Below are 12067 nucleotides of genomic sequence, written 5' to 3' on the forward strand. Positions count from 1 at the left end.
AGGTCCCCACACAGAAGGTGGACGAGGAGGTGCCTGCTCCCACTGAATTGCTGGCTGTGTCCTCAGCCTCTTTATTCCTCTTGGACATTTCTTAGGGTATAGGAGGACTGGGACTGTGACTTCAATTCAGAGATTTATAAAGAGAACTCCCCCTTGCAAAGGTCTCTGCTTGTTAACAAAGGGGCAATACTGCCTATAATTTCTTCTAAGTACATATTGTGCCCAGAAGCAAAACAGAGGAGATAAGAGTTCATTATGGGAGAGTGATAAGTGTCCCTAAGGTCCAGTGCGAGAGAGCACTGGGGGATCCACTCAGCTGTGATTGGTCAGTTTGTAGCTCTGACCTCACAATTAGTTCCTGTGAGGGAACAAGAAACCTCCTGTATATAATGGCTTGGCCAGGGCAGATTTTTGTCCATATTGATCAACGAGAGGTCTAGAGACCTGTTGGACCCACAGGCTCTAACTCATTTTGTGGCTATTGTGCTTGTGCTTTATTGTTTCACATCAAAACATCAAATTAGCAAGGGGAATGCGCAGCCGGCCTCATGTTCAGCTTCCCTCTTGAGGAAAGCCTGACGGCTCAGTACCTGGTCCATCAAACCATCGGGCAGGGTGCCACCAGCCAAGTCATTCTGGCCGAACACCGCCTCACAGGGATGCCGGTGGCTGTCAAGATTATGACAAACGAAGCAAAGAACCTCCGCCACATTTATTCCGAAGTGGGGATAATGGAAGGGCTGAGACACAGCAACATCGTCAGGGTCTTCCAGATTCTGGTAACGCCCCGTCATCTTCACATCGTCCTGGAGTACGCGGAGGGAGGAGACCTGAGACGTCGGATCAGGCTGACTGGCAGGCTGCAGGAGCAAGAGGCGCAGAGGGTATTTAGGCAAATCGTCGACGCCGTGCATTACTGCCACCAACGTGGCATTGCGCATCGTGACATCAAAACAAGCAATATTTTACTTGATGGAGAGGGCAATGCAAAACTCAGTGACTTTGGCCTGGCCACCAAGTGCAAACCTGGTAAGCGGCTGCAGAGGCGCTGTGGAACTTACTCATTTATCCCCCCGGAAATCTTCTGCGCTGGCCCCTACGACGGCATGAAGGTGGATGTGTGGAGCGTGGGGGTTGTGCTCTTTCACATCATCACGGGGTACTGCCCCTTCAGAGGGAAAAGCTATAAAGAGCTGAAGCAGCAGATCTGCCAGGGAACCTATGAGATTCCAACTTTTGTTTCCAAAGACATACAAGACCTCATAGGTAAACTACTAACAATTGATGCAGGGGAGAGACCCACCTTGGGTGAAATTATTGAGTACCCATGGCTAAAACAAGGAAAGGAACTGCCTGCCAGAGGACCAAGTGAGATCGACACGAACCATCCTGACCCCAGCTTATTAGCTGTACTGTCCCTCATGGGATATGACCTTCGAAAGATCCAGAAGTCCTTGCAAAAACGAGAGTATGATGAGTACATGGGGACATACCTGATGCTAGAACAGCAGGCAGAAGAAGAGCCCAGGCACGAGGAACCAGAGATGCTCAAGTGCCCTGTGGTGGCACCATGCCCCACCCCTGATGATCAGTACAGTGGCCCTGTGCCCCTGAAAAGTTTAGTAAGTTCTCTATCCCTGAACCGCATCACCTTGTCTGTGAAACATCACTTGCCTAAAGAAAAAACAGCCAGTCAAAAGACAATAAGTGTCTCCATTCCTGACATTGCTCTAGACTGCCCAGACAGTGAGACCCCCACTAAGAGCCCAGCCAACAGAAGCGGTGCTGTGGCTGGCCCCGGGGACAGCAGTCAACCATCTTCAGAAGCAATGTCCCTCTGCACTGGGTCACTCCCCATAGGAACGCCAGCTAGCCTGCCAAACTCCATCCCTTGCTGGAAGCGAATAGGGAGGAGGATTAGGGCCTGTTTCTCAAGCCTCTACTGCTGCCTGTCAAGCCTGAAGTCTTAGCCACGCTACTGCAAGAAGGTCACTTCCTTGAACATCTCATAGTACAGAGCCCCACATGGAACAAAGTAGGTGTGGAGGCCAGCTGGGTGTATTCCGCACAGTTTTCTAGTAGTGTCCTTCTAAGTCTATACTTTTTCTAGGCCAAAACATGATATGTCCATCCTGGCACTGGCATGACTAAGTCCTGCTGCTTAGTGTAGGAGCTCATACAGGAATGCCACAGAATGTCGAATGTAAATGTGACATGATTGTAGATGGTAGGAACATGTGGCCAAGGTGCAGGGGTCGGATGAGAGGGAAATTAGCGTGGGTCACTGGGAACAAAGGTTTCGATAGGAGGAGATCTCCATAGAGATCTTGTTGCCAGCAGGGTGATTATCATCTAATAGTTCTACTATGTCTTTTTAAAATATTACCTAGATTGCCAGGACAAACATTCCTCTTTGGAGGCGGATAAGGACAAGAACATGAGGAGTCGCACCGAACACCCAGGAAGAGACAACCAAGACTGCCAACGGGGCAGCAGGATCTGCAGTAGGAGTAGTGGCAGAAAGAGAAGCCGGGGGCACAAGAACAGCAGGAAGGGCGACAGGAACAGGAGGAGGGGCAGGAAGTACAGGCACAGGGCAGCAAGAATGACAGGAGAGGAACAAGAGTACCCCGACCGGCAACAAGATCTGTAGGAAACGTAAGAGCAACGTAATTATAATCATACATTCATAAATCTATGATCATAAATGAAAATAAAAGTTACTAAATTGCTAAAAGAATGAAAATCGAATTTTTAAAATTTTTTTTGGTTTTTCGAGGTAGGGTCTCTAGCCCAGGCTGACCTGAAATTCACTATGTAGTCTCAGGGTGGCCTCGAACTTACAGTGATCCTCCTACCTCTGCCTCCTGAGGGCTGGGGTTAAAGGCCTGTGCCATCACGCCCAGCCTTAATTTTTTTTTTTTTTTTTTTGCTGTTTAGTCATTTATTTGGACATCACAATTAATTTTTGTTTTTGAATGATGAGGTCAAGATTGTATTTTCATCAAGCACCCTACCACAGATTTGCCTTGTTACTTGTTACATGTCAGCTTTATACCAGAAAGATCTTCACCTGAGCTCAGCTGTGTGTGATTGTTTCCCAGAATATAGAGGCCTCCTGCAATACTAATTATTTTAAAGGACTGAAGTCCTTTGTCCAGATTGTGGATACCCACACCATGAGCATCAGTCACCTTTAATATTTATTTGTATGATTGTGTGATTTTCAAGTTATGGAAATATCTGGAGGCTAGAAATCTGGGCAGACTCACTGGATACATTTGGATGGTCCTGTGATTCCTTGTGGGTGGCATGTGTACCCTTGGGACAGGGCAGCCTGTTACCCAGGCAGAGAATCATGTACAGACCATGCTGAGAGAAATCTTGATCAGAGCAGGAGAGAAGCACTTGGGACCCACTTCCAAAGCAGAGCTCTCTGAATAGGGGAAGCAAGGGCATTGTATTTTGGGAGCCTCTAAATATTGATATAGATGCAAGTGATCCCTAAAGTAGTCACTGAAAATGATGGGTTTAATTTCATAATTTCAAAACCATCCACATTTTTGAGTGTATGTAGAGCCAAGTCATGAATCACATATGGAAAATGTAAGGAGAGTGTAAGAGAAAAGCAAAAGAGATCACTGGACTTGATCTCTACAGACAAGACATAACTTTGTGCCAGAGGCCCTTAACTTTTCTTTTATCATAATATGAGGTATACCATTATAGATAAATTTATCACCTTATTATAGAGAATTGTTTGGACTATGTAAACAATTAAGGCAAGAGAAATACAAAGAAACAGCTTTTTATAAGGTAGACGCATCTTATTCTTTAAATGTGTAATAAGTGTTATAAGGACAGGCAGAACATGTCGAATAAGGCAGCATAAGGTTTTGGCATTTGCATTTGGTAACATCTTAGATTAGTTTAGATACCTGTGTGGGTACCGATTACCCCACAAACTGGAAGCAGAACAGCAGCATTTAGGATCTTTTTTTTAGAGCAGGGAACATGTCTTAAGTATTAATATATCTATAAGCAATGAACTTAAGATACAAGAAATGAGACAATTACTTAAGTAAAACCTTGACTGACTGAATATACATAGTTTAAGAATAAAGCCTGGTCATTGTTAAGCTAAATTAGTCTGATTTTAACATACACTAAGACATGATGATAGACACAAAGTGATTTTTTAATCAATTACCTTTAATCGTTGAACCATTTTTTTCAGTTTAACATAAGGCAATATTTATGAATGGTAGAACATATGAAGCCTAGACAAACTATATTAACATTGTTTCTATATTGTAGGCTTTCCTAGATAGGAGTATTTTCAGTTTCTCTAAGAATAAAGTAAATGATTAAATTGCCTTTTATAAGACTTAGACAATAATCTCAGTGATAATCATTCAGTAAAACAGCATGAATAAGACAGGAACCATGTTAAGGTTACAGTTATTTTTTGTTTTTAGATATAATAATCTTATTAAATAGTAAAAGGTTGATGAATACAGGAACAAAGTAAACTTGGTTGAGAACTTTAAAGCAAATCTTTTACAATCATTATCATGACCAGATTAATGTGAATGAGTTAAAGTTTTTAAGTTTACCACCTGAATATTATAGCATCCTGCTACCAGCTGGGCCATCCTTTATTAGTGTGATATAAGCCCTAGGTTAATAGTCATTTTATATATTTTAAGGAGTCTGTAATCTGATCAAATACTTTAAGATTTAATCAATGTTGTCTTTAATTTTTTGTTGAAGTTTACTCATACTTTCATCTACATACTATACTCATACCCTGAGCCTTGGGGATAGCCATTAACTCTTTAGTTCCCTTTTGTTTTTCAGGGAAGACCATTAGCCCTTCAGAAACGATGAAAGTGAGGGGCAGAAATGTCTCTGAGTGTCCCAAACTTGCACCATAAAGTGCTAGCTGAGACTAACAGAAAAGATATTTTGAAGGCTCATAGACACTGGAGTCTGCCGGGAAACATTCCTGCCTTGGCTTTGTGGGATATGAAACCAACAGCCATGGCAATAGCTTCGGGTTTGGAGGTCACTGATATTTGATTGATCTTGGATCTTTTCCTCATTTTAGTTCAAAGACATGGCTTAGTCATGCATTGGAAACAATTCTTAAAATTCTGGGTTATTCAAACTTTACAAATCCAACAATCTTGCCTTGTTGACTGTTGATGTTGCTGACCATGTGCCATGCTTTTATACATGATGGGTTCACACAGTCCCAAAGGCATCCAAAACCTGCCTTCATACCCTCTCGTCCTTACCAGCTTAGAAACCTTCCAACACACAGGAAAGTTACTAAGTGCTTTGTGTGTATTATTACCCCACATTGGCTTGCAGATCCCACCTTTACTCATGATGGTTACATAAGGGAATGGAAGTCTTTCTGCAGTTGGTACTGATGGGATTGGCTACCAGTTTTTCTGGATCCACTTACTTGTTCTTACTGACATAAGCCATGACTGTTGCTCAAATGGGAATAAGCAATAGTTTATTCTGAGCCAAATATGAATAATTATGGCCCAAGATTACAGATTCAGTTGTCTAGGTGGCATTTTCCATCCTGCATATAATTACATGAATGAGCTATAGTCACAAAGCCAGAGAAATTTACAAAGCAACAACTTTACCACATAGATTAGTGAGGGCACTATGTAGGCTGATTATAGCAAATCAGGGACATTTGTGTTGTGGGTCAGATGGGATCTGATGCCATTCATAACGTTGGCTTGGAGGATTTTACTGGCCTCCTAGAGACTGAATGAACACCGTCTACAGGTTTTCCCCGAGTCAAAGAGAGATTAAGTGGGATACGGAAGTCAGTGTTGAAGAGATAGACGGGGACTAAAATTGTTCCATGACTCTTTTGGGTCTTGATCAGCAACAACCAGCACTCTATAATTGTGAACTTGTAGTCAGTCAACTGTTCTGCCAGGTCTAGGACAAAAGTTTCCCTCTTTCAGGAAACTTGATCAGTTCACACGCTGATCACAGCGCATGACCTTCTGCAGAGAAGGCAGAATAAGGACATTGGGAAGGCCATTTGGGGACTGATGGCTATCTTGAGCCATCCTAGACTCAGAAGATGGCTGCTTTTGTGTTGAAGGAGGATTGGGTCATAGCAAGGCCCTTGCCACTTCTGAACAGTACCCAAAAGAGTTAACTTATTAAGCTTTTTGCTGTGATCTTTCTTAGGGCATCCTGTCATTATGGTATACAATTCCATTTTTTTTTTTTTTTTTTGGTTTTTCAAGGTAGGGTCTCACTCTGGTCCAGGCTGACCTGGAATTAACTCTGTAGTCTCAGGGTGGCCTTGAACTTATGGCGATCCTCCTACCTCTGCCTCCCAAATGCTGGGATTAAAGGCGTGCACCACCACACCCGGTTCAATTCCATTCTTTTTTAAAAAAAGTATTTTTAAAATTTGAGACGGTGAGAGAGAAAGAGAGAGAGAGAGAGAGAGAGAGAGAGAGAGAGAGAGAGAGAGAATGAGCATGCCAGGGTCTCTAGCTACTGCAAATGAACTCCGGACGCATGAGCCACCTTGGGCATCTGGCTTATGTGGGACGTGGAGAATCGAACAGACAAGTGCCTTAACAACGAAGCCATCTCTCTCCAACTCTACAATTCTACTCTGCAAATACAGAACCATTTTCAGAAGTTTGATATCTCGTGATGTATGGTGTCCTGCATAGTCATCATAAGGGGTGGGGCTTGCATAATATCTGGGTGTTTGGCCTTTACTGGTACCTCAGTTCAGAGCCCTTCTGCTAGTTGCCGTAAACATAATGTTTTCCCCATGTACTTGTCTTACTCTCTCTTTTTCCGTTGCTGATGGATTTGGGAACCATATCCCATCACTGATAGATATGATGGCTAATAATTTAGGGTTTGGTTTTTCGGGGTCCATGTCCCTGGGAATGCTGGCTGGCACTTCCCAGGAAGAAATAGCACATACTCTAAAATCTATTCCTTAGCAAAATACTGAGAATTCTCCATAACCACGGAGAGAGGAGCCTCACATAGGAGCCTGTAAGCAACCAGGGTACCCTGTTATTAGAACAGAGAAAGGCATATGACACAATAGTTTAGCAACCTGGAACTTCCCTTGACCTGCACTCCACACACACCCTTAAAACAAACTGCTTAGCCAGCCAACTCCTTCCCTGGAGAAAAGGCCACTTTGCCTTCACAGCCCCCTGCTGGGGTTCATGTCCAGTCACAGCTGCCCATGGATGGAGGAAAGTACACCATCCACCACAGCGTCCCAGGGACTTGGGTGCACATCTCTGTAGAAGCAGTGTGACCCTGGGCAAGTCCCCCCTTATTGATGGCTCAGCTCCTTCCTCTGAGCACATGGCATTGCACCTCGTGTATCTTGGAGAGATCATGGTGGTTTGGTGCTTATGGGTGTCTGCTTGTCTTTTCCCAGCTGACATGTTCAAATCCTCAATTCATAAGAGGAAGAGGGTGTGTCACAGTCATGTAGGGGACTCTTCCAGAAAGGGACCAGGTAGGAATTACCCAGTTTCTGGTAGAAGCAGGTTTGAACAGAAAAGTAAAGTAGGAGACCACAGGTCCTCTGGCTAGATCATAAGACTGGAGAAGTCTCCATTGGGGCCTGGAAGTGGGAGTGTAAGGATTGTAATTGGACTCTGTCTTATACCTGCAAAGAGGATTAGCATTCCCTTATGGGAATACTTGTCAATAAAATCAAGCTAGCCACAGTCCCCACAGTGCTACACTGGCCTTATGCACTCAGTACGCCCTACCCTAAGGCTGGTGGACCACATCCCCAGTCCATACCCTCTCATTTCCTCTCCCTGTTCCATCCACTAGGATAATCACCATTGAGACTGGAAAGACCTCTCTGTTGACTAGGACCCAGAGCAGGAAGCGCTATAGAGAAACCTCTAGTGCAGACTTCAGTCTGCATAGCTGTGTTGCATGCAGCAATCTGACACTTGAGTTCTTTGTGCTAATGGCTGGGCAGTGTCTCATACTCAGCCAATCCATGCTGTGCCATTTTGTTGAAATCAGGTGGCCCTCTTGGAGTTCTCCATGGTAACAGGAGAGAGGGATTGCTTGATGGGAGCTTTTGGATTCTTGGGTGGACAGGTGTTTTTCATTGGTTCCCATCATTTTCCCTAATTCACACAACTCATCAGAACCCAGGTTTTTCTTTTTCTTTTTGAAATTTACATGGCCAAGGAGGGGAGAATCTATTTTATTTTTTTAAATTTTTATTAGCATTTTCCATGATTATAAAAAATATCCCATGGTAATTCCCTCCCTCCCCACCCCCACTTTCCGCTTTGAAATTCCATTCTCCATCATATTACCTCCCCATCTCAAAGAACCCAGGTTTTTCAATGTAATTTCCCTCTCCCATATACTCAGGCTCAGCGTTGTGGGACTTCAGACTTGCTGGACTGCCAAAGGAGATGACTAGTGGAAGAAGGAAAATGTGTGTGTGTCGGGGGGGGGGGGCAGACTCACTTGCTCTTGTACATATCTGCAAGACCCGAGGACACTCCCAGCCACCTGTGCTTGAGCAGTCAGAGAAATTTCTGCATCTGAGTCCTCTGGACCTGCTTGAGCTAAGGGTACCAGAGGCCAGAGACCCCAGAACCACCTCAACCTAAACCCTCTTTACCTAACACCTCTGTCCTGGAGTCATTGTAGGCTACCGTTGCTTATTTAAGTGATTTGTTCTCCAGCCTTATCTCCTCCCCCACCTCTTCCCTGGTGGGAAATATCCAAAGAGATCCTGGGATGAGGTGGCAGAGGTTGGGGAGATTCACCAAGGGCTGCTCTGGAGACAGTGCCGCCTCCCGGGAGCAGGGGGCAAGGGCTGTCACAGAACACATCAGATTCCCGCGGGACACCCTCACTTGCAAGACAGCTCAGCCTTGTTCCCTATCTGGAACTGACTTCGAAGTGTGCAGGGTGAGCCTGGGTTGCATTCTGTATTCTTCTTCTCTCTCCAGAAAAGTTCTGCTGTCTTGTCACTTTCATGTTCAGGGAATTCAAGTGAACCCTTGACCTCCTGGGTTAACCTCAAACTCCTGTTCTGCTCCAAGACTTCTGTAAACACATATAGACCCCAACATTCCACTCACAGCCCTGCTCGCTGGCACCCCTCCGGCCTGATCTTCTCACAGCAAAACAGGACACAGACAAGGCTGGACAACATTCCAGGGAATCCAGTCTAAGGCAAATGCAAAGCACTGGTCACATTTTCCACCTGTGCTCTACAGTGAAGGTGCCCACCATGCATACCGGCAGCAGCGTCACTTCCAGTGCCAAGCTCCCTCCTTACACTGACACTCTGCAACTACAGCGTATGAAACACCAGGCTTCAGGCCATGTTTGTGTTTCCCCAACCACATCAATTCCTAAATACCAGATGACCTGAATGTCCACACTCTGAGCTCTATACATGCCCTCTCCCTGCATTCCCTTTCTCAAAATGTTCCGAAATGAATCCGAGGTAGAAGAACATGGATGGTGTACTTGACCTCCAAGAGCACCCTTGGTTCCTGCTCTACTGCTGGTTCCTCCCAGCCTTGCTCCTCAAGGAGTGATCTGTGGACTGATATCATGGGATGTCCCAGAGCATGCATAGTTGCAGACTTCCCTCCTGCCCCAGTCCTTCCGTCAGAATCCGTGACACAGACTCCTGGTGAGTGGAAGCTGTGCTGCACCTAGACCGTGGAGCTAAGACAGTGTGGTCCCATCCTGCTTTCATAAATGTCAATGTTTGCTCCCCTTTATTTTCAAGATAACATACACTTTGGCTTATGTCTCAACTATGGGGAAGGCAGATTGTGGTGGCAAGATTGAGCTACTGTTCAGAAACCCTAGTTCAAAACTACTCAGGCCCACAGCCTGAAGCTGATGTCCCTTCAAGTGGGCACCCACGCTCCAGTACCAAGTAGCTGTAGCTGGCCCTGGAGGACCATGGCCATGCTATTGAAACTGCCTGCAGCTGCAACTTCCAGGCATGTGAGGGGCAGGATAGCTGGGGTTCCTTTCCCAAGTGTCCTGCTCTTCTTTGTTTGGCCATTGCCAGGGTGATCAGGCTGAGGGGACAGGGTAGGGGTGGGATTCATCTAGGACTGCTCAAGACAACAAGGGCTCCAGGAAGAGGAGGGCTAGGGAACAGATTAGATTCCATTCAGGTGCCTCCACTTGCAAGAGCCCAGACCTGTCACAGCTGGAGACCAGGGCCTGTCATGACCCTCCTTACCAGCCCTCCCGTAGCTGCCCAGAGCCAGTTACTCCTGAGACAGCTGTGTCTAGCATTGGATCCAGGCCAAACAAGATCAAGGATCCCTGGAGTGGAGTCTCATGGTGTTCATAGACTGGAGTGGTGACTGTGTCAAGCAGCACCCAGGGGCTGCTTCCTGGTGTGTGCGTGTTTAGGTCATGAAATAAGAAAGGGAACTGTTTGAGTGGAGAAAGAAATGTCAAGCTGGGAATAAGGGACCAAAAAGAGTTGATAATAGCCAGGCGTGGTGGTGCACATCTTTAATCCCAGCACTCGGGAGGCAGAGGTTAAGAGGATTGCCATGAGTTCAAGGCCACCCTGAGACAACATAGTGCATTCCAGGTCAGCCTGGGCTAGAATAAGACCTTACCTTGAAAAAAACCAATAAATAAATAAAAGTTCAAGATGCTGGAAGCCACAAAGTGAGAGAGAAAGAGAGAGAGAGAGAGAGAGAGAGAGAGAGAGAGAGAGAGAGAGAGAGAGAGAGAGGGAATAATAGATTCCATATGTATGACACAAAAGCAGAACTAGAAAACACTTTGAGGGAAGAAAGGAAACCACCAAGAAGAGAGCAGGTGAAATGGGCAAGGAAGTTAGAAATGTAAAGTGGAGGGAAATTAGAAATGTACAATAGTATGTATTTATTTATGAAAATTCCATCATGAAACCCATTCCTTTGGGCCCTAATTAAAAAAGCTAACAAAAATGGTCTTCAGAAGGAATGATTTCATTCTTTTAAAAGGCCCAGAAAAATCAAGTTTCTTCAGATGGAAAATACCTTAGTGATTGCCTAGCAATGGGTGTTTGGGAGGGAGTGGAGATTTAGGTGGATCAAGGTTTCTTCAGAGGCACTTAAATCTTTCTACAATTAATTTTGAAATTGAATGGAGATTGATACACAACTGTGTGAAAATATTAAAAGGCCTCTATTTGTACTCTACACATTTATGAATTACAAGGTATGGAAAACTTTATATAGGTATAGTTTTCAAAAGAAAAACCCCTCTGGAAACAAGTACAGAAACCTGTCCCTGATATTATTTGACAGCTTTATTCTGAACCCTGCTCTATGGACCGGTACCTTTTGGTTGAACCTGGTTTGTGGAATTTTGATTGACCAATGCTCAGGCAATCCATCTTCTCTTCTGTAGACCCCTGGATGCCCACAGACATCATGACAGGCACTTGTGAATCAATCAGTTCTTTGCTTTCCAGCCCCAGACTAAGCTCCCAAGGACACAAGTCTGCATACGCTTTGGGCTGGCAGGTAAGTCAGTGGGGAGCGAAGGGTTAAAAGACTGGAGAGAATCTAGGATGTATTTTAAGTCCAACGGGGCAACGGTGCTCATGTCTCCTCACATGTCAGCTGTGCTTCCATGAAGTGGGTGATGTCCAACTGCTGAAGGAAGAAGAGACTGCATGAGGAAGGAGAAGAAGGGATTACAATCTGACTTCAAACTAGGTGTTTGTGTAGGGGGGGCAGGGAGAGTTGAATTATGAGGGAGTGAGTCAGGCGGTCAAATACTACTTGGGGAGGGAGAGAATGTCCAGTGATATGAGGGCACGGTGTGGAGAAGCAGATAGTTCAACTAAGCCTTGTATCAGTTCATTTACCACCAAAGACCAGAGCTGGATTGCAGACAAACCTTGCGTCTTTGCAATCAAAAGAAGACACCATTTATTCAACGGTGTTAACTAACAAATGAGAAGACACTGAGGCCAAAGGACTGTGACAGACATGTTCTGCCTGGAGATTCA

General features: G+C 45.0%; 1 protein-coding gene across 1 annotated transcript in view; it reads left to right on the plus strand.

Moving 5' to 3' along the window:
* The first annotated feature begins 548 nt into the window (after window positions 1-548).
* LOC101595332 (putative sperm motility kinase W) overlaps window positions 549-12067 on the plus strand; it is a 48126-nt gene continuing 36607 nt past the window's right edge. Inside the window, exon 1 of the mRNA XM_045143504.1 lies at window positions 549-1622. Coding sequence (XP_044999439.1) covers window positions 549-1622 — 1074 coding nt within the window. The remainder of the gene's footprint in view (window positions 1623-12067) is intronic.

The sequence above is a fragment of the Jaculus jaculus genome, chromosome 2 (genome assembly GCF_020740685.1).
Source record: "Jaculus jaculus isolate mJacJac1 chromosome 2, mJacJac1.mat.Y.cur, whole genome shotgun sequence".
NCBI lineage: Eukaryota > Metazoa > Chordata > Mammalia > Rodentia > Dipodidae > Jaculus > Jaculus jaculus.